This window comes from Centruroides vittatus, unplaced genomic scaffold (genome assembly GCF_030686945.1).
Source record: "Centruroides vittatus isolate TY-2023 unplaced genomic scaffold, ASM3068694v2 contig_854, whole genome shotgun sequence".
Classification (NCBI taxonomy): Eukaryota; Metazoa; Arthropoda; class Arachnida; order Scorpiones; family Buthidae; genus Centruroides; species Centruroides vittatus.
This window is the reverse complement of record NW_027122558.1, coordinates 2,426,282-2,450,784: the sequence shown is the minus strand read 5'-3', so window position 1 is coordinate 2,450,784 and position 24,503 is coordinate 2,426,282. Positions and strand designations below refer to the sequence as shown.

The 24,503-nt window shown below is 33.3% G+C and overlaps 1 protein-coding gene across 3 annotated transcripts in view; it reads left to right on the top strand.

Annotated features, from left to right (window-relative positions):
- Window positions 1–24,503, top strand: part of AMPdeam (AMP deaminase) — an 89,632-nt gene that overhangs the window by 12,599 nt on the left and 52,530 nt on the right. Inside the window, exons 3-5 of one of the 3 annotated variants that reach the window (XM_067279124.1) lie at window positions 2,038–2,188; window positions 11,123–11,300; window positions 19,017–19,049. In XM_067279124.1, coding sequence (XP_067135225.1) covers window positions 2,038–2,188; window positions 11,123–11,300; window positions 19,017–19,049 — 362 coding nt within the window. Of the gene's footprint in view, window positions 1–2,037; window positions 2,189–11,122; window positions 11,301–19,016; window positions 19,056–24,503 lie in introns of all 3 variants that reach the window. The other 2 variants (XM_067279123.1, XM_067279125.1) reach the window with 2 other exon arrangements.

Here is a 24,503-nt window from a genome sequence, read left to right as displayed (position 1 = left end):
CTTTGATTGTTAAAGGTGTAATGTAGCAATATTTGCTGTTGCATACAAGTCATTGGATAGCACTACTTGTCAGTCCTGTACATTCTAAACCATTTCCCGAAAATTTAATTCAATTTGTGCATTAAAGTAATACTAGCTGGAGTAATTTAAGGTGTTGAGTTTTTATCATTGAATAATCTCCATGCTGATGGCTGCAAAATAACTGTATACACCTGTACAATCTAAGGTAATGACTGAGTTTTTGACCAAGAAAAACATCACATGCATTCTATGAGGGGTTTTTTTCCCCCCAACCTCCACTAATGCTTGAAAACTTGGAAGCATGTGAGACAGGGACAGGATGTGCCCATAGTGAGTAGTATATTTCCTCACCACTTAGCATCGCACCAAGCTATTTTACACATTTGCTACTACACAGTAAACATGTAAACATGGTGCCACCAATCCTGTCTCCCACCAACTGTGAAGTACAAGCAGTAATTGATTTCTAAAGGCCAAAAGGCTGAATGGAGGTGAAATTCATCGAAGGATGTGTAATGTGTATGGTGAGAACTTCATGAGCTATGAATGTGTGTGTGGGAAAGGTGCATGGATGTCAAACAAGGATATCACAATGTTCATGATGAGGGTAGTCAAGGGAGGAAGTGTGTGATGATGGATGATTTGGTGGACAAAGTGGATTAATTGGTGCGAGAAAGGTGTCAGTTCACCATTTCTGAGCTCAGTTAAGAGTTTCCTCAAATTTCATGGTCCATACCACTGTAACAGATAAGCTTGGGATCAGCAATTATGTACACAATGGGTTCCAAAGATGCTCACAGACCATCACATGACTCTAAGGATGGGCGCTGCCTTGACGTTTCTGCAGCATTACCATCAGGATGGAGAGATGTTCTTGGATAAGATTGTGACAGGGGATGAGATGTTCGAAAATGTTGAGACAAAGGAGCAGTCAAAACAATGCACACTTTGTCTGTCTCCAAACAAACCCAAAAAATTCAAATGATTGTTTTCCACTAACAAAAGGATGACAACTGTTTTTTGAGACAGAAGAGGCATTTTGATGACTGAATTTGACACCTGGGACAACCATCAATGCACAACTTCAACACCTTAGATGGGCAATCCAGAATAAAGGAAAAGGAATGCTGTTTAAGAGCATTATTCTTTTCCACAATAATGCTCATCTTTACGCTGCAAAAATGACTCAGAAACTCTTCCAGAGGTTCAAATGGGAGCAGTTTCCTCATCCACTATACAGCCTAAATTTAGCACTTCAGTGATTATCTCTTCACTCAAATGAAAAAGTGGTTAGGAAGCCAGCAGTTCACAAGCAACACAGAGCCGACCGACAGTGTTAAAGGTTGGTCGAATGGCCAGGCGGCAATGTTCTTCAACATGGGTATACAAGAGCTGGTGTCACGGTATGATGTCTGCCTGAATTGACAAGGTAATTATGTGGAAGAGTAGGTGAAGACTGTAACTATCTTCTACAAATAGTGGTTTTGTTTTTCATTTTTGTTTTTTTATTTTGGGTCAGTGGAGGTTGAAAAAAATAACCCTTGTACATCTATTGTACAGCCCAAATTTGGCACCTTGTGACTTTTACTTGTTTCAGCTCTGAATTCAAAGCTTTGAGAAAACTAATCTCATATCTTTGATAGCAATTTCAAAGCATTGGAGGCAGTTCTGATAAACATTGCAAAAGATAGGCTACTTGAAAGACTTGCACAAATTACAGCAGAAGTGCATCAAATTGCACAGGGTTACTTTCAATTTCAAAAATACCAGCCATTATGTCCTAGAGTGCTTATTATATAAGGGAAAAAATCATTTTGACTTTTACTTGTAAATTATGATTATTGAAATTAATGAATTTATTTCAAATTAAATAGTATAGTTTAAATATATCAATCTGTAGATTACCATAACTGTTTTGCTTTTTTCTCTTTTAAAGCTGATAGTTCTTTTTCTGTTGTTTATTATCTTTATTAATAAATAGTTTGTCATAATTAAAAAAAAATTTTTTTTGTTAAGGACACATGAAGATAAAAAAGAAAAGCAAACTCAAGAAGAAAATTTATCACTTCCAGTAACACCAGAAGAAACAAGTAAATGTTTTCACGAAGAGCATGATTTTGTTCATCATTTTCAGCGTGTTTCAATTAGTGGTGAAGATACTTCTGGAGTTAGTGAAGTTTTTTAATTTTATAGTTAATATATAAAAATTTAATATTAACCTTTTCCCGGTCAGGGTACCGATCTATCGTTACCCTAATTGTTTAGCAAAAAGGCCAGGGTACCGATTGATCGTTACCCTGTTAACAATCGATTTTTATAAAATTTATCGACAACAGATGTCGTCACTTGACGGCATCGTCTTGTTTATTGTCTGTTTCACATATTTTTGTCCAGGTGGTGTTTTGTTGACTTAAGAAAAAAACCGATAATTAAAATTTTTTAATTTTTTATTTTCTGATAATTTTTTATTTCATTTTTAGCATATTCATGCAATAATATTACTATAATAAGTTTATTAATGCTATAATAAGTTTATTCAGCTATAATATGTTAATGCATTATAAATATTCAAGTTATGACCTTCAGTTCTAATATTTCATATATTTTTTTAATTTTTAATTTTTTTAAATGTAAAATATCAGCAAATGTTACATCTATTGCTACTGGTAATCATATGTTTATTACAAAAATATATAATCTTGTTTGATATGAAATGAATAAAGTATATTAGTTCATTATATTAGTTGAAAGCAGAATAAAGTTCAGATTTCAAACAAATGTTTGATATAATGTGCGATAATTTCACAACGAATAAACGTACATGCATAAATGTTATATCAAATTGTACAGAACAATATTTTACCTCATTCTGGCTCAGTGACAATAAGAATGAAGTAACCGGACAATGTTAATTTTGACAAAAAGTAACAAATTTTCAAGTTTGAATGTCAGTTACCATATATTATTTTTTTTTCTCATAAATTTTTCAAACAAACTTTATTGAAAAATGTCGTATTTAAAACTAACTATATTGATAAATATATGTGATTTTTTTTCATACGAATAAAATAATAATTTAATTTTTGGTGAATTTTTAAAATAATATTGCCTGATTCACCTATTTTGCCCTTGGCCGTTTTACAAAATAAGGGGCGTGGCAAACGGCAGGCTAAGGGTTAAATAAAAATTATGATATAAAATATATTCTAAAGGTCAGTGTAATATTTGTTTGTGTGTTTAATTATGATATGTTTCTTGTTATTAGTATACATTAAAAATACTCAGTATAATTAATTGGAAGAAATTTTACTATTAGACAAGTTTTTAATAAAAATTTACTTAATAGTAATGAACAAGTTATAATATTTTACTGTATACTTTCATTGTTGCAGAGGAAAGATTTTGGAAATAATTTATTCTTGACTCGGTTAAGGAGATAAAGAAATCTGGAGGTAGAAAACCCAGAATTTTGCATTTTCCATGCCCCTTTAACTATCCATTATCCTATCTTGTATCTACGATATGTAGATGACATATTACTTGCATGGGACGGTTCTGCAGAGGAATTAGACAAGTTTATTCAAATGTTAACGTCTATGTATCTCACCATCAGGTTCACTGTGGAAGAGGAACAAAATGCCAAAATCTCTTTTCTAGATCTGGAAATTTATAGATCTCCTGACCTCAATTTTTCAGTGTACCACAAAAATAACAGCTTACCATATATTATCCCTGCAACTGCCTTCCAACCTACAAATTTTCTAAATTCTGCCGTTACTTCTCTCATTCAGAGAGCCCTCCTCTTACCGTCCACCCAAACATTAATAGATAAAGAATTACGACTTATCAACAAGGCAGTACGTAATGCTGGGTTTTCTACCTCCAGATTTCTTTATCTCCTTAACAGAGTATACTTTCATCAATAATAATTTGTTTTTCTAAGTTTCAGAAATAACTGCTTCAGTCATATTTAATCATTTTCATCAGGTTGATGTCTCAAAAATCAAACATTTTCAAATATAACAGAAATAGAACAAGAATATGTAAATGCCAAACACAATTTAAATCTAAAAAAATTCTACAGTTTGCAATTTGGATATTCGTATCACACTTAAGGATGACAGAATCAAGACAAGTTTTCAGAAATCCTTATGCTCTTCATTTATTCTTTGGGTCTCGTATGACCCATGTTGAAAGCCTTGATTAGAAGAGAATACACCCAATGTCTTGACATCAACAGGCAGGTAAAGCTCTCTGCATTAAAACATTTGCGGAGCTTCTTGGTTATCATCCTAGGATCGTACAGTTACCGACGACTTGCAGAATACCAGAGTTTTGGATAGATGTTATGCTATCAGAGTGAACTATAGAGTGGTCGAGTACAACTGCCCACTCAGTAATATCTTTAAGGAAATTAGAAAAGCTACGGGCAGAAGAATATTGTACAGGAGGAACTTGACAGTTTATAAACTCCCATGGAATGACAAAGACCTAGTGGACCCCTGGAGAATTTCAGGTGTCTATAGCCATCACAAATGAAAGGGTAGCACATGATTTGGTGTATATGGGTGCCATTGTAGGTACAATCTTTAATTTCATGGTTAAAGGAATATAAGTATACTGTTAAGATGTCACTCTACAGTTCTAGTTGCTAATACCTTGGATGATTTGGTCAAAGTTTCTTGGAAAGAAATTAAGATCACAAGCATGTCAGACCCAAGTACTGTCTTACTCTTGCTGAGGCCTTCATATCAAAAAATCAACACACAAGGTAAACTCTGTCAACTAGAAGTACCTAAACATGATATTGAGTGCTTTGAAATCCTGGTTTGAGGTCTACACTATATAATGCATCATGCATGTTTGATTACTGTTTTGTGTTTCTTTTAGTTTTTGCACATGTCACAGCAATGTAGCTGATTGTAAAATTTTTTATGTTTATATTTAAACTGTGTTTGACATTCACCTATTTTTTTGTTCTATTTTCATTTGTATTGAAAATGTTCAATATTTTGATTTTTTTTTTTTTGAACAGCAACCCTGAATAATCATTAAATATGACCATAAACATTAGTTTTTCAGTGTAATAAATCTTGTTTTACGCACAAGGTTGTATGTAGGTTATTGAGTGATTAATTTTGAATAAATTTCATGTTATAAAAATGTTTGGAAAATCTCAGTTACAAATGCAGAAGTTAGAAATGAGATAATTAATTTCTTAAAAAAATATAAAAACATCATGAATATCTTTGCTTTCTTTCCATTGTTCACATCAGCAACAGTCCAAAACAATTCTTATATATGGAGATGACCTTTCCTTTGAGGTTACATTCCCACAACATTGTGTAAATGGAAATAGTATTTCTGGTAAATTAGTCATGGAAACATCTGGTAAATTAGCCAAATAGCATCCTTTGGTAAATTAGATGATGCTGTTTCCATTTACATGATGTTGCAAGAATGTAGCCTCAAAGGAAAGGTCGTCTCCATATATAAAAATTCTGTCTTGGACTGTCACTGGTGTGAATGATGGGAAGAAAAGTGAAGACATTCACTTTCTTTCTATTCTGTTTTGTTTTCCAAATAATCAGTACATTATTGTTAAATTATTGTACATTTATATCTGGCTACACTGTAGGCAAGTTGTTTCGTAAGAGTTTCGTCTGGTTACAATGTTCAAAATAAGTTCTGTAAATTATTAAAGTTAAGTTTAAAAAGAATAAAAAGATAAGTGAAAGGTAATGCTTTATTTTTTGTCTTAACAATTATCAATGTTAAAAAACAGTTAAACATTTGTTTGTATAATAAATTTGTTCATTTTAACTGGATTACAGGTGATAGTTGGTGCTTTTATTGTAATATCATCCAGTTTTGCAGTATATTTTATTCTTCTAACATCTGTGTCTATGCTAGATACATTGATGATGTACTGATTATTTGGAAAATGAAACGTGTACAGTATAGTACATGAATTCTTACATAATGCCAACTCTAACCCTTATGGCCTGACTTTGAAATTGGAACAGAAGAATGACAACAAGACCCACTTCTCACATATTTTAATCTCTCTAAAGATGGTAGAATCAGAACCCAGGTATTTTGTAAACCTTTGTTCAGCCTCTTTTTATTCTCTCATGATCCTTGCCATTACAATATAGCTGCCATAAGGGCCTTGATCAGATGATCATGTATGCATTAACATTCTTGACACAATACTATGTTAAAACTTTGGGAGAGTAATTTTGTTAGTCATAAGACTATTCAAGAATTTCTTGACAAATTCAAGTGCACTCTGGACTTGGACAGAAGAGGGATTACCAAAGACAACTGCACAATTGTTGAATACAGCAATCCCCTTAACATCTTTAAAGAAGTTTGAAAAGCCACAGGTAACAGAATTTTATACAAGAGAAATCCCACAATTAACAAGATCCTGCAAAATGACAAGGATCCACCTGATCCTATGGTCATCCCAGGAGTGTACACCATTCCTATTACTGATGATAGAGTAGAATACAATTTAATATATGTAGGACTAGATTAAACTTTCTTAACACACACGAAAGATTACATATATAGTACACAAAAGGGGACTTCCTCTGACAGCTAATGCACTGGTTGATATGGTTAACATACATTGGGATAGAGCTAAGATCACCAGAAGAGTCAGAAACAAGTACCACATTTATTATGTTGAAGAACTGGAAATTTATAAATCTGTGCATGAGGGGTATTCCAATAATTAATTATATGGATCAGAACATGTCTTCAGCATGGTGTGTGTGGTTTGAAATAGGCAGTACTTGACTAAAGCCATAGTCACACCATGCGATTTCCAGCTATGCAGATGACTGCAACTGCAACAAGCGCAAGTTGTGCTTGTCTTCTCGTGGTCACAAATTGTTCGCTGGCTGTTGCAACTCGGAAACACATGACCCTATAAAAAACCAATAAAATTACAGTAGCTTGTTTTTGACTACTTTTGTGAGTTTACCAACAGTTTATGTTCTACTTCAGAGTATTTATTTACAGACTTTTAGCCACTTTTCTTATTAAAATAGCAAGCAGTTCCTTTTCTGCAACAAATAGAAGAAAAAAACAATCAGTTTGATAGAGCTGGTGAGAATACATGAAGAGATAAAATCTTCAATGAAACGAAGAATTAAAATCCAACAGGCAATGGTGAGCCTGAATAAGCTCGATCAATCTCGATTCTGTAAAAGTATCAATCCTCTAACTTTCTGCCATGATGAAGAACTATTTTCATTGTTGTCACCGTATGATGTGGCACAAAGGCGTTAGGCGTTTGCTGATTGGATGCACATTTGCAATCAGTGCGAGTAGAACAAACATTTTGTTTCTCGTCACAGTTGCAGTCGCATTTTCGAAGGGGGTTTACTAGTTAATGAGAATAGCTGTCGCAGTTGCCTATGGCTGGAAGTCACAAGGTGCGACCACAGCTTTAGACTGCCTTTTTTCATTAGTTTTCTCTTAGTTTCAGGGTTAATGCTTTTTTCACTCTTATTTTCCTAATTTAATAATTTCTTTTCTTTTGAATTTATTTTTTGTGCTTTTGTGGGTTAGTTTTATATGTATAAATGATTTGTATTGTTTTTGTTATTTCATGTATCTTGTTTTTTATTTTTGTTGTGTTTTATTTATTTTAATTATTTTTATTATGTAGTTAATGTTTTAAGTTTTAAAAATGTTTGGCATTTATAATTTTTGTTCTATGTTACTTTCATTATATTAAAGATACAATCATCATAACAAGACAATAACCCCCTGGATGAAACCCCCATGTAAAAACCCCTTAAGGTAAGGTGACCAGACGTCCCGAATTTGAGTTGTTAGTCCCACATTGAACACCGTCCCGGAAAGTGTCCCGTATTTGGTCATATAACATTTTCAACATGTTTGCATGTTGTCAAGAGCACAAAGTTGTTTTCTTTTACTACTAGTGGCCCGGGATGCCCCCTAGTGGACGTTCCAGTAGCAACGGTGTCATTCCGTGGTATAAATAATAAATTCCTATTGCAATAATAATATACTGCATTTATTATTAATTTAAATAATATCTAGAAGTGCCCCTAGTGACCATTCTAGGCATACCATGACAGATATACAAACAGCGCCATCAAGTTGTGGAAAAAAAAAAATCAATTTTTTTTTCTATGAAGAGTTATTTTTAAGTTTATTTATGCATTTATGTATTTATATATTTTTCTACTAAATTATTTATTAATGAATTAGTTCTTATCAGTGGTGATATTTGAAATATTTAACAAAAGGTTCACTAGCAGAAAATTTTTCCCTAACAATTACCGACAAACAAAATGGAAGTTTTGGCTAGAAATAAATACAATACCTTTTCTTGTGATATATCTAATAATCAGTGGCATATTTGGAACATAAGGGACCCTGGGTGAAGACCGGTAACAATAGTGTATTAGTGCTGTCGATCTTTTTTGGGGGGGAAATTTTTCACCCCGAATGGTACTGCTGATAATAGACAGATGTCATCGTCTCTCGAAATACAATATCCTTTCTATTTCGCTGTCCATAGCTCGACATGTGTTCCTCAGTCATCTTGTATTATCTCGCACGCATGAGATTGTGGGATCTCTCTTATGACTGGATCTGGTTTCAAGAACTCTCTTGAATCGATCGTGATCAAACCTCGTTTCGGTCGAGATTGAAATGGTCATGAGAGATCACACCAAGACATAGTCCCCGACCTTGCTCACAATCTAGATTGAAATGCTCGGTGCAAACAGGGTATAAGGCTCTAGTTTAGTAGTGTTACAGAGTATAATATGTATATTTTAGTGGTTTTGTTTCTTTTAAAAAATATATTGAGAAATGTTACATGTGTTTAACAAGGTTCGGGAAACTGAAAATTTTACCAATGGGTTTGGCCGAACTTGTGCGAGCCCGCTGAATATCACCACTGGTTATTATTATTATTATATATGTTGGAGGTCTACCCCATTTTTAGCTTCCACAACACAGATGCGTCCCACATTTCAACCTAACATAACTGATCACTTTACCTTAAGAACAATATGGTCTCTGTGTAAAAATAAAGACTTCTCCTGAAACTGAGTTTCTTTGAAATTTATTTAACACAATAAAATCCTGATACAAATCTTTAAATAATGCAGGTATCCCTTGCTTAATGTGGGATTTGATTAACGTGCGAAATTAATTGCAGCAATCTCTTTATATACATGGCAGAAGTTTTAATTAAAGTGGTTTTACCATATTTGATTATCATATGATACGTACACAATTTTCATACACGTGGTAGCATCGAGGGATTAAGTGCGTTAATCAAGGTATATCTGTACTTAAAGTTAATATGCTCAATTTTACCAAAATGTGTAGGAATTTGTCCACAAGTTGTCCAACTACTATCCCAAGAAGTAATTGAAATTCTCTGATTATATTTCTGTTCTAAAAAAGAATCTCCATAAGTTTGCCAAGTACATTGATGATGACACGCTTCACATGAGAATAATTTAAAATTATTTTAATTAATTAATTATGTAGTTAAAGTTAATAATCACATTTCATAAAACAATTTATGAATTAGTCATTTATAGTTGAAATATTGAAATTCCTGATAAAAGTTGCAATTTAATATTATTATGTAAATATTAGTTAGAGAGTGGTGTGATCACAGCAGCTGTGAACAGTAATAAGAGTCTATTTCTTCTTTGAAACCGTATTGTCTGACTGGTATAGTCAACTAAATAAAGATGGAAATAAAGCCAAGTGTTCAATTAAAACTCAACTTTGGGTTCATAGTCCAACAATCAACAAAACACAGTTTCAAAGAAGAAATAATAATAAGAGTCCATGCATTTGACTCAACATATTTCTTTCTCAGAGCTTGTGACAGATGACCAGTCAGAATTTGATTGGAGTAAACTTGTGGAATGCTTGTTCTCTTTGAAGAAATCCAGTTTCCAAAAGGTGGGATGGAAACTTCCAATGTTGGACTGAAAATGTTTATGCCATCTTTCCATTGAAATATTTGGTTTTTGGTAATTCATCTTTGGATCATTGATTTTTATCGTATATTCCACATCTTGATGGCATAAGTTGGTTTCTGTCGTTTGTGACATTGTGTGATTAAATATTGTGCGGCAACGTTTACTTGGACACTATATCACAGGGCACAAAGAAAGATTCAACTTGCTTGGATTGTAAACTCCATAACTGATTTTCATAATCTTGATTAATAATACACATTTGCCATAGTGGTTTGTATTGGTTTTCATGATTTGTAAAATAACTAAGGTGTTTTTTAACACTTTTCATTTTAGATTTTTTATCGTTTGATGTTTTGAACTTGCTGTGAGTCAGATAAAGGAGTAAGCAGGATGACACTAAATGGTTTAGGTACTTTGCCTAAAGATTTGAGTCCTAAAACATTCATTGACAGTGCATTAAGTATTACATTAACTGGCTATTGCCAAACTCTCAAAATTTAAAAAAGGATATTTAATGTTATTTAACTATTGATGTTTTTTCTGCAAAAAATGTCAATAGACGTGGAAAAACTGCTAAAATCTCTTTTTTCGTGGAAAAATGAGTTTTTATTGAATTAAGAGAGTAATTTTGGGTGATAATTAGCATATATTTGATTTAATCTACTGGCATTTAAAGTTAGGGTTTATTCTCTGAGGGATTTTTACATGGAGGTTTAATATCTGGGGAGGTTATTGTTTAGAAGAGATTTTATATCGGGGTTATTGTCCACGTTAAATTGTTCAATTTAAAATGTGTAAATCTGAGTCTTTAAAAAAGACTGAAAATGTTTGTTGTTAAAATTTTTATGCTGCTTTAAAAGGCTGAGTGAGTCTTAATATGAATTAAGTTTATTAGAGAAACAAATAAATTTGGACCTGATATGTTTAACCAGTTTTATTTTTTTTACATAGACAAGTTACTTAGACAAGTTACATTGTACATTGATTTATTATAATGTAGTAAGTACATCTGTAGCTGAATTTTTCATTACAGTTGTTTTAGACTTTGCATAAATTTTTATTCATGTCCTAATACTTAGGTGTTTTTATTTTAATTGTTATAGGTCCCTCTAGAAGATCTACAACAAGCATCAGAGTTATTAATCCAAGCTATTAGGCTCAGAGAAAGATATATGGCATTTTCTAATCAGTCATTCCCAACTTTGACATCTCGTTTCTTACGATTAGCAGATGGTATGCTTTTAGAAGGATTTGAGAATAAACAGACTCATAAAAGTGAAGGTATGTTTATCTTTATTAAATGATCTGAAATTATTTGTAACGTATCTTTATATCGTAGACAAGTTAGGCATTATGTACAAATTGTTTATTGAATATAGTAATTTATTTATTTTGCCAATGTATAAAATTTCGATTATGAGTAAGAAGGAAAATTTATAATTATAAATATTTTCTTTCTGAAAGTAATTGAATAATAAGTAGGTTAGGTTATGCAACAAAAATATAAATTTAGATTTATTCATTTCTTAAAAATAAAGTTAATAAATTTAATAGGTAAAAGGTTTTTGAAGCTAATTTAGACTTTATTTATTTTTCCAAACTTTCAAATTCACTGTTTATCGGAATATAAAATGCAAAAACAAAAAATTTAAACACTATTTTTTACAGTAACTTTATTTTTTTATAAAACATAAAGTAAACTGGTTTGTTTGTTTCTTAAACAATAAATCATAGTGTATATTTTTGGTGGAATGTGTGTGAAAATTGGTTAGATTCATAGGTCTAAAGATATTGTTATACTTTAAACTTAGGCAATAGGCTCTTTTGAACAAGTCATAGTAGTAATCCTGAATGTAAATTCTTTAATTTATGTAATACTCATATTAACAAAACATTTAAACTTGAGCAAGCAAGAAGCAAAATATTATTAAAAATAGAAAATCTATAACCCTGTCTGAGATCGTCAGATAAAGAAGATAAGGTAGTTTGGAGTGATCTTCGTTAATATTATGTGAATCAAAAGTTTGTCAATCAAATTGCATCTGTTGAAAATCTTATTGTAGCTTGTTCTAAAGATTCTATAATTAACGAATGGTAAGAACCATCTTTAGAAAATTGGATTTCAATATGAAATCCACATAAAGGAGGATAAACAGTGATTTGTAGCTGTTGTTTAAGAACTAAATAGTTTAACTTCTTTTTATATCACATAATGACTAGGAACTTTGTCCCCAGGTTGCCTAAGGCAGCACAGTTTCCTGTTTGCTTTGCTCACTTGTTCTCAATATAGACTATTTATAACTAGGAGAACTTTGTCTCAGACTGAAGCACAGTGATGACATGCGAGCTCACATTAGATCAATTATGTACCTCTAAAAGCCTGTTACCGGTGTGTAGTTAATCATCAGAAAACGAAAAAATTAGATTTAACGAACGTTTTCAAACTTTCCGAGGTTCTTTGTCAGGTTGCAATGCACCGGTAACAGGCTTTTAGAGGTACGTAATTGATTATCTTCCGGTGTTGAGTAAAGGGAAGTTATCACATTAGATCATTCATTAGAGGTGCTAAATTAAAGTGACTTGTTACTATGCTTAAACAGTGAATTCTTACCTTTGTTCTAACATGCTTTTAACTTATGTAATAAACAAGTGAAAAGTATAATATGTTAACATATATAGGTTAAGTAAGGTATATATGGTCAATTTTTCCAAAAAGAATGGAAAGAAGATTGATATTAAAAAAAAATTAGCAAGAGCATATTTGGAATGTTGGGTAGCATGTGCTCATTTGTTTACGTTTTTATAAAGCGAAGTTTTCCCATTGACTTAACATGACTTTTTACTCCTGATATTCCATTTTAAGTCAAATTTTAAAATTCAGCCTCTGTTATGACACCCTTTTATCATTTATATTAATGTGCAAAATTTTGTTCAAACCAATTGTCAATACTTTGCAAAACATGTTTCAACTATTTGTCAATTAGAGTTGCTGCCATGGAAGCTTGTTTGCTTTGGTTCAACAAAAATTTTATGACATCCCAAGTGAAGAACTGACCTCTCTCACTTCACTCCTCTTGCTCTGCTTAGTTTGCTTGATTTCCTGTGGAGTGGGCAGTTCACCCTTATTTGCTTCACTCTTCTCAATGAAATCTAATCCCTGCTTGCTTTGCTCACTCCTTGGGATAAGCCTCCTTTCTTTGCTCACTCCTTGGGATAAGCCTCCTTGCTTTGCTCTCCTCAGGTCACTTTCCCTTTGATTCACTCAACTCCTGCTTTCTTTGCTTGCTTACTCAAAAATTTTATGACAATTCAGTAATTCCTGGTATTGACATTTCTATTTTCCATGACAGAAAGATGTGTGGTGGTGAGTTAAGATAAGTATTTTGTGTGTATATAGTACAGCTAACAATTCATATGCTGACTATGCCAAAAACACTGTTGTATGCTGTTGTGTCAAATATTTCTGTTTACAAGTGGCATGTTAACACTCATAAAATATTCAAACAGCAGCATAAATTAGGGTGGTAGAATCAATACCAAAGTATTTAGAAACAAAAGAAATGCATTTCTCATGATTGGCAAGTGCATTTTGACAAATATTTATGATTTAATTATATCAAGCATCTACATGTATATGATTGGTAATTTTGAATTACATCTTGTTCTTTAGATTATTTTTGGATATGATCTTGGGAGAAGATTGAAAATGTTTGTTTTTCAGAAAAAAAATAACCAGTTACTGGACTAGATAAAGATACTGTGTTTGTATTCAGAAAACTTCTTAGAACTTTTTTATTCTCCAGGCCTCACATTGACCCTTTATGCTACAAGTATCCGGCCCTGGCTGGGAAGAGGAACATTCTATTAACCACATATCTAAACAAAAACAAATGTCTATCTTCATGATTAATTAAAATTAAGGAAACTAAATTATAAAGGAAAAGGGGAAAAATAAAATTATTTTAATATTAAAACCATGCAGTAAAAACAAAGGAGAAACTTAGTAAATTAAATTTTTTATAAGACAAGATGAACAAAAAACAAAACATTAATTAAGGTACAAGGTTTGTTCAAGACTGAATGAAAGACAGTGTTGAATTGTATTAATAAACAGTCATCTTTCTCAGGAATTGATCTGGTCCAATTTCACCTGGCAATAGAGAAAGACCAATCGGGGATCAAGAAAGGGGGATTAATAACCAATAAAGTAATGATTTGCAAAACCACAAGATATATAAGTCCAGGGGTCGTATTCTGGTCACCGTCTCTTGTCTCTCATCTCTCACAAGCCGGTTGCTGATTGGCTAATCATTTGGATTAGCCAATCAGCAACTGGCTTACGAGAGACCAGAGATGGTGACCAGAATACGGCCCCAGGCCACAAAGACACTTGGTTTTTTTGTTCTGGCATACTGTGGTGATATGTCCCTTGCTGGGGTGTTTCCTGCAAGGTTTTGTCTTCATCCTTTGCTGATGTATCCTCCGAAGTTATTGACCTTCATTGAGAGAAATTTTGGAAATTTTGATCTGCATTCACCAGACATTGTTTCCTGTTCAAGAACTGGTCTTAGAATGCACCATTTGGTCAGCAATAGGAAACCACCCTCGTTGCTAGACTTTCCTCTTATTTCAAAGACTATATGCCAAAATATACAAGGACTTTAACCTTTTGTGATAATTAACTCACAATAAAAGTACTATTGTCTAATAAATGGGTTTTATTGTTCATAAATGAGGCATTGATCTCTGACTCAACTGTTCCCACATTTCATTGACTGTTATTGCTCGGCAGTTCAGATGTCAGTAGAGACGATAACAATATATCTGTTATAATCATTATTTTTTTTAAATTTCTTTTTCCCCTGGCAGCCTCTCACAAACTTGCTGCCTGTTCTTGATAGAATGGAAGAATTGAACTACATCAAAAGTCTGGGCAGTATTTTGGTTCTAGTCTTGAAACCATACAGGCTTTTATTGATAAATCCCAGTATACATGGAATACAGTTACATGGGATATTGTCAAGGGTGACTGCACAGTAGTGGAATACTTAATTCCATTTCACAACATTTATAAGGAGATGGGCAAAGCTACTGGGAGAAGAATTATGTATAAGAGAAATTGCACTGTCTACAAGAGTCTGCATAATGACAAGAACCTGCATTACCCCATGGGCATTCCAGGCTGAATTTATGCAAACATGAGAAAGGCAATAGGAGAGAGAGGAAAAAAACATAGGAGGGAAAACCAAGCAAACCAAATTCATGTGCCTACAGACGTTTTTCCTTGTTTCTCCATTAGTTGTGTTCATGCAGAAGTGGAAGGAAAAGTCTGAAGAATTTTACAATGAAATAAAGTTAAAGAAAGATAAAACAAAAAATAAATGAAACTACTCTAACATTCTTTTCCTTTTATTTATGGTTTTCCCATGTTTTTTGTAGCTTCTCGGGGAATTTTCTTCATATTGGATAGAATGCCAGCATTCGCCATCGTCGTCATTCTATTGCATGTGTGCCAACCCAGGAGAGGAGAGAAAAATACAAGAGGAATTCAACAGGTTGAACCTTTAAGGATGATGGAATATGCATTTTTCATGCATAATGCATGAGAACTGTTTCTCTTTTCTGCATAAACTACATTGCTAATGGGAATTCTGATTCAAAAAGTTACCTGTTTTTCCCTCCTCTTGCATCTGCATAAATGCAGTCTTAAGGACAACAGAGTGGCACATGATTTAATGTGTGTGAGATCTACTTTAAGATTTCTTGGTGCATGCTCGAAATAACACAAACAAAACATACAAAAGTAATCTCCCCTCACAGCCACGGTAGCCTATGCTTTATCGAACTTGGTCAATGTACAATAGGAACAAGGAAGAAATCACCAAGATCAGAAATAGGTATCATATATGACAAGCTGAAGCACTACAAATTTATGAATTAATGTGTGAGGGATATTCTGTCAATTACAAGGATATAAATATCTCACCTTCAACCCTTCAACATTTAGAGTATGATATGAGACAGACATCTGTGTAACCAGGATGGCTGGTTTTTGTCTTATGTATTTCTGATGTTAAGATTGCCTGCTTTTATTTTTTGTTATTGTTATTTGTGTCCTTACCACTAACATTTTTATTTATATATATTAATCATATAACAACAAATGATATAAATAGATCTATTTCTTGGTTTTATCTTTTACTTTAATCTATTTTATTATTTTCTGTTTTAATTTCAAATTGTTTGGTATATTCTGTTCTATGTAGCTTCTGTCAAATTCCTAAATTGTCAATTTTTCATATTATTGTTTGTAACTTGAGGATGATCTTGAAAAGACTGAAAATAAAGCTTCATATCCTTTTATTGTTATCGTTTCTGTTATCAATATAGCTACCAATTTAGCCATTAATGAGGATTTATCATATTACAATCAAAAAGGTGATTGGAGTCTTTTAATTAACTCCAAAATGTACATTTTGGATCCCTTGACCTATCTTCAGTTGAAGCAGACAATTTTCATAAAATATTAAAATTTCATAAAAAATTTCTAAAATAAATAACAATGTTGCAAAATGTTTTAAACCCAAGAGTTACATAATTTTTACTTTCAATTGTAATTTAAAATTTTGAATATGATTTTACAAAATTACTAAAATTACATAAATTACAATATTATGTACAGTACATTTATAAAATGATCAATAATACAAAACTTTACTTTATTCTAAGTAAAGTTTTGTATCTTTTGTACATATTTAAAACTTTAAAAAAGCAATAGACACTGATCATTTAAGTTACATTATATTAATTGTTTTTCAGAAGTTCTACTCAACTCTTACTTTCTGATGGCAATAATGGTAACCATGTATTATCAGTTCCCATTCCTTCATTTTCATGTATACAATTATTAGACTTTTTTTTGTTTTTTAAATTTTTAAATGTTTTAGTTTTCTTTTAAATTTATTTTTTCATTTTAAAATTTTTATTTTACTTAAATTTATTTCATAACCTATTGAATTACAATGTTTTGACATTACATAATTTTCATATTTATACTTTATTGCTCTAGTATGTTCTGCTACTCTCATAAATGACAATCTGTTTCCCTTTTATATACTTTTGGTGTGTCGCATGAACTTTTCAACTTGTATTCTATATTTAAAAAAAATTTTTTTTTAACTGTATCATTATCATTTTTCGTAAATTAATTTTTCATAACCTCTGTATATTCAGGAAATAAATGTACAGTACATACATACATCATTTAATTAATATAAAGATATTTTTACACTTAAACTGGATTTCATTAAGGAAATAACAATTGGTTAGTTACTAAAACCAATTAAAAATAAAATTATATATATTATATAATATATTTACATATATATATATATATATATATATATATGTTTTTTAAAGTATATTAAAATATTAAAAAATATATGTATATTTTATCTTTTAAATTTATTTTATTAAAGTTATGACCGGTTTTTTTCTTTTACCCATTCCTCTCCTAAGTCAAGATACATGATTTATGAATGAACCCGTATGCTTTATATGTTCTCATGAGTGATTGCCATTGATGTATGGTCAATGAGTGTGTGATCTAGTGTGTTGATATATGTTGTGCAACTTGTTTGATATTTTAAAACATTGTTTGTAGAATAAGGTTTTAGAATTGTTCTTTTCTGATCAACAACTTTAGTAGTGATATGTGGATATTTTTATGTAAATTTGTCAGGTAGTATACTGCCTAAACTTTCATGTCTGTTTCAAGTTTTGTAATGATGTAATAGGTACAGATGAAGAATTCATTTCTTTCTTGAGTCCACTTTATCTGTTGGCATGCCTTGTTTTTCAGCCTTGGTGATCTGTGTCTGAATTGCTGCTGAAGCATGTTTGCTGGGCAACCCAGCAAACATGCTTCAGCAGCAATTCAGACACAGATGTATATGTCATCCATTTTGTGTAAGTCGGCAAAAATGTGTTTGTGATGCAGTAGCTATATTTGGCTAGTGCTACATTCACCACTGGTATCCAAGGGAGACTATCAGAGTTTTCAAACATGAGCCTCTGTCTAACCCACAAATATGGACTTTGTTAATTTGAGTGAGTTCTACTGATATTCTGTTATGAATATGTAACAAGCCCTTTTGTTTTCTGTACAGAAGTGGATATGGTTTTGTAAACCTTAAGCCATGTATTTTGTAGCCTCTGTCTTTTATGTCATAGACAACTGTCTATGATATGGAGGACAGATGCTGTTTAGTAACCACCCTCTCCAGATCAAGTGCTGCTTGTGGTCACTTTTGGCTTCATTTCTCTCCATAGATCTTATTAGTATATGTGGCCCAACTGGAGCTTGTGTTCTTAACATCTTATCTCTATGGTTCACTGGAACTACTAAGTTCTCTCAGCTGGACAAGGTAATAACTTGTGTGAGAGATCATATATTTTAATAATAATGAGATAAAGAATGAAATACAATAAAAGTTTCATTGTTTGGAAGACATTTTGTATTTTCAACTGAGGATTTAGGCATTTGTCTCAATATTCCATTATTCTGTTTTATTTACTTTATAATTACATCTACAATGAAATGCTAATGGAAATAGAACATAAAAAAAAAGAATAATACATTTTAGTTTTTAGAGATGATGCTTTCTAAACTGCTTACTGGTCATGCTTTCAGTGTCAACACCAAAGGTATAGTGTATACATTTCAAGTTACATGAAGGCTTATTTCTGTTACAGAAATTTTTTATGGTGTGTGTGTGTGTGGGTATAAATTAAGCTGTTGTATGTCTTGTTTGCACAAATTATGCCCAGTATGTTTTCCAAAAATTAATATTTAATGAACTTATTAAAGATACATTTTTAAAAGTTGATTATTCTTTAGTAACATATCTAGCATAAAACTATTTAAATGAATATTTTAATAATTTTTAAATGGTATGAATAATTATATATAATAGTTATCAATATTTTACATTTAAGGTTCTACAGGGAAGTTTCCAAAACGGCAAAAACGTAAAGGTATTTTTTGTATACCTTTGTGAGTGTGCTGTTTGAATTTATTGATAGTGGAATTAATTGATATTTTGTTTACTAACACATTTTCGGTTTGCTTATAATTGTTTTGAAAATCAATAGCTGAATCAATAACAATGTGCTATAATGATGTTTGGTTCAGTCAATAATTTTTTTTGATTTAATAAGCTGATACATTAATAACTAAAGTCAATGAAAGTGTTTTGATTTGCTTGTCAAAAATTAAATGTTTTTACATGAAACTAAATTACTTCTTGTAAGTTTAACTGACAATAATTAATTATCAGATTTTATTCTGTCATGGTTTTATATATAGTATATATTTTTTTTATTAATCTTATAATGCCTGTAAGTAGATTTTTTCATGTTTGAGTTTTTTGTAGTTAAAACTTTATTGAACTATGAAATCATTAAATATTAAGCTGCTTTTTTTTACTTATTTAATATATACTAGTTTCCACGAATTAAAGAATAAAATGAAGTTTGGAGAAATATTTATCATAAAAATGACTAAACTTAATGCTTACTTGCAAATTATGTTGCTGATTAATATTGTCAAAGCAAATTAATATACAGTGATACCTCGGTTTTCGTCGATAATCCGTCCGAAAACAATCGGCGAAATTCGAAACCGACGAAAACTGAGGCAATTATTTCCATATAAATCAATGTAAATCCAATTAATTTGTTCTAGACACTTCAAAATACATACCAGAAACACATTTTATAGAGAATTAATATAAAGCAAAATACTAAAAGCAATAAGAAATGAACATAAAAGACTAATCAGCATAAAGATAAAAGCATTAAGATGAAAGCAATGGAATTGTTTGGCTAGACATGCAGGGTAATGTCTTGTCTTGTAGAAGCTAATTGGACATGAGCTTCTAGCCTATATCACCTCGTGGTAAAGTTGACATAATTGTCATGTAATAGTAGTTGTATGTGTTTATGATGGTCATATCAAGGGGAATAATGCCTTTCGGGAAATCTGTTTAAGGGTAACTGGTCCCTATTCAGGTGTTACAGACGTGGAGAAAACCCAGAAAACTTCACGTGGCCAGCCTGCCCAGGCAAAGTGTGAACCCACGACCAAACTCTCAGTGTTTATGGAACGAAACTGTTTGCCATTGGTGGGCCGTTGCGGTGTAATGTTCACAGAATGATAAATAATGCCACACTGCACCAGAAAATGTGTGGGTCGCTTTCTGTTTTCGCAAAATTAACAGCAAAGTCATTTGAGCACGCTGATGAAATCTGAGGCAATCGAAAAGTGAGACAAATTTTTCGTGAAAAAAATCAATGATAACCGAAGTCAATGAAAACTGAGGTATTACTGTATATCATTTCTGGATATGTAAATCAGCTAACTGTAAAAGATTAATGGTTCTGAAGATAGATTGTTGTTTGAATCACAGTGAAACAATAAAACAATAGAATTTTAGATTATTAAGACAATATTTACCTTAATTTTTTTCAAAAGATATAATCAGTAGAAGGCTTGAATATGGCGCAATTCAAATGAGAAATATTTTGAGGTTAAGAGTTATTAGTTTTCATTTATAGGCTTTGAGACTAATTCCTGGATGCAAATACAAAAACAGTCAAACTTCTGGTTTTGAATGGCTCATTTTTCAAACAAATTGGTTCATGAACAGAATTTCAAACTTGTAATTGCACCAGTTGCCAAACAAGCTACTTGGCAAGAGCCAACCACAGATTAGAGAGTGAGAGATGGTCAGCTCCCTATACTTTCTTTGTTAGAGAAAGTCGATGGCCTGACCAATCTAGGACAGGACTACCAATTCAGAAGTTAGTGGCACTGAGATTGCCTCACATCATCAGACATCACGACATGAATAATTGATGACATAGCTATTTAAATTAGTTTTCAATGCACAGGCAGGAAATATACTACTACCTTTTTTGGTATGTTCTACAGTTGAAATTAAATTAATAAAAACCATGTTGGATGATTTGTTATAACTACTAGGTGTAATGTTAAGTTACATTGAATACTTTAAAATAAGTAGAGGAGACGTACAGAGACTGACTAAACTTTATTGTCAGTGTGGGTACCGAGGAGGAACGACGAGGTCAGACCTCTGTCTAATTTCGGCTAACAAGTCGGAGGGACTTGCCCACGATGAGCTTATTTGTCGGTAGGGATCCCGTAGGGACGGGACTACTTTTCATCCGGTCAAATGTAGGAGGGAAGGTGGAGTCGTGGGAAGGTGATAAGCGAATATTCGAGCAAACAAGACACCATGTAACAGGATAACAACGATTTAATGAGAAAAATACGTTACAAAAATCTGACATTAAAAAGGTGACATATATAAAAAGCTATATATCCCTACCATGCGAGGAGAGAGAGAGCTCACATAGATGAGTTCCATACCTCTTAGACAATCAGCATTTCAAATATTCTGTCGGTCACAAGGATCGATAATTCCTTTAAAGGGAAGGGTCGGTAACTCTTGAGGCACAAAGTAAAATTTTTCGTTAGGCACAAGGACAAGATGGACTAGATGGACTAGATCGTGACTCGATCTAGGTCGATGATTGACTCCCCCGAGGGGAGGAAGGAAGTATCTTATATAGCTTTTTGCTGGGAAAGTTGGTCACGTGAATGTGATTAGGCCATTGGTGTTCCCGGGATTGGAAACAATACGGCGAATTCGGGCGCTAACTATAAACTTAAGTTGCAAGATGATCTGTACTCAGCGTAAGAACAATGGATAGTTGACAGTTATATAACCGGGGATGCATATTTTCTCGGCCAGGACCATTTTTAGCCAGGATGTTTATAATAGGAAAATTTTCAATTAAAAATAGGGAACAATGATTATAATTTACGTTCAGGGGGATTTCTGATCTCACATCAGTAACAACCGTAACAAAGAGCCATGTAACTACAGTAGTCTCTAGCACAAGGTCTCACACAAAACTGCTGGTAGACAAAGGAAATCTCTCACATGCAGTAGACCAGGCTCAGTGCCATCTATCGGCGGTCAGACCACACGTCTAACCGACACTCACATGTGACATCTTCCCTTTTTTTCTTTTTGTAGACCTTGCTAGATCACAAATACATTGAACTGAACTTGTTTACAAGTTTCGTCTATTTGGAGGACGTACAATTCTGCCGGAGCGAGTCGTCGTAACCATGCCTTGACTGTTCTTAGATTGATTGTCGGCCAGCTGAGTATTACTTTCCAGTGGTCACATAGTAGAGTCCTGTGCAGGAAGTGCTGGGGTAACAGTAGGTGGAAACTGGGCCTTGGTTGGCATTACCATTGAAGAATTACGACATAGCAATGAACCATCTGCAGTATGCACTAAGTAAGAACGAAGTTGTGGAAGCCACTTTACCACTATTGGTGGTGACCATTGCTTATAAGCAGTTTGTAATCTCACTAATGAATGCTTGGGCAATGAAGGACGTTCAACAGCCCAACGACATTGTGTTTGTGAGGTGTAATTGGATTGTAGTTTGGGAACACATCTTGAAAACCTACAGACCTTGCAGACAGGTGAATTGGGAATAATTTTGCAGTCTGCCTACCAAACAACACTGGGCAGGGGAACCAAGACCACTGCATGGTAGATTCCACCAATTTAGAAGTGCTAGGGATTCATCTGTTCCATCAGCACAACATCGTTTGATGATTGATTTGGCCGTTTGTACGTACCTCTCAGCTAGCCCGTTAGACTGAGGATATTTGGGAGAGGGAGTCACATGATTGATCTTCCACTGTAAACAGAATTGACAGATCTGATGTGAAGAGTATTGAGGTCTATTGTCAGATTCCAGGGTGTCCAGAATTCTATGTACTGCAAAGATACGCTTTAAAAAGTTGATGACTGCTAATGTGATGGGATTGTTTAGTTTTTCATATTCAAAGAAACCTGAGTAACTGTTGGCCACTAGCACACAGGTATCACCTACCACCTCAAACAAATCACTGGTGAGATGTTGCTAAGGATACTGTGGTATGGGCTTCATGAGGAGAGATGCCTGATCAGGAGCATGAGCTCTGTGGCCTGGCAAATATGACAAGCTGCAGTAATGTTCTCTATCTTGTGAGTCATACCCGGCCAAAAAATGATTTGTCTAGCTCGGTTGAGCATTAATTGAATCCTGGGGAGGCCCAGGTGCAACTTCTGGAGATAGCAGGACAGAGTTTTAAGGGCACTAGGAGTCATTTTCCTTTAAAGATGAGTCCTTCATACACTGATAGTTTGTCTCTGTACGTCCAAAATTCATGGATGGCAACTGGAATGTGATCAATTGAGTCTGGCCAGCCTGCTTGTATGATCATAATAAGTTGCTGTAGTTTTGTATCCTCCTCGTTAGTTTGATGTAAGTCAGCATTCTGCCAGTGGAACATTCACAGCAACAATAAAATTATCCAGCAGGTCACAGGAAATTACTGTTGAACAGTTCTGGCTTAGAGCATCGGCCACGGGGATGTCTCTGCCACGCTTGTATACCACTGTAGGTGCATATTGGAGAATGTCGAATAACAAACGTTGTAATCAAGGTGGTGCTGTGTTCCAGGACTTTTTTGCAATGTTTTCTAATGGCTTATGGTCAGTTTCAATTGTTAACTGTTTCTTATAGATGTAGTCATCGAACTTTATACACCCATGCTGCATTGCAAATGCTTCCTTCTCAATCTGTGGATATCTCTGTTGAGCATTGGTTAGTGCCTTTGTGGAATACGCTATAGGGCATCCCTCCTGCAACAGCACTGCACCCATGGCATATGAACTAGAATCTACTGATAGCATTACAGCTTTATTGACATTGTAGAATACCAGTAGTGGAGCTTTTTTTCAATCAGTTTTCAAACTGTTAAAAGCATTCTATTGCTAATGGTTCCAGGTCCAGGTCATGCCTTTTTGAAGTAGTGAATGAAGGGGTTCAGTCATAGAGGAATAGTTTGGAATGAATTTAGAAATGTAATTGGTCATTCCTAAAATGTGTTGTAACTCTGTGATGTTAGTAGGGACTTTCAAATTATTGATAGCTTCAACCTTTTTGGGGTTGATCTGGACACCTTGAGCACTGAAGACATGATCCAGAAAGTTTACTGACGTTTGCTCAAATGCACATTTTTCTTTGTTTAATCTAACACTCTGCTTATACAGGCAGGATAGTACTTCGTTGGTGAATTTACATAAGTCTGGTATATTGTCTGCCCAGATCAAAATGTCGTCCATAGAACACTCCATGTTTTGGCAGCCCTTTCAATAGGTAATGCAGAACACCATAAAGATCTTGGGTGCCGATGCCAGGCTGAATGGCACGCGTTGAAAGGAGTATTGGCCACATGAAGTATTCACTGTTAGCAAGTCAGCAGTACGTAGTGTAATGGGCAATTGCCAAAATCCCTTTCGAGCATCTACCAGGGTAAAGTAGCGTGC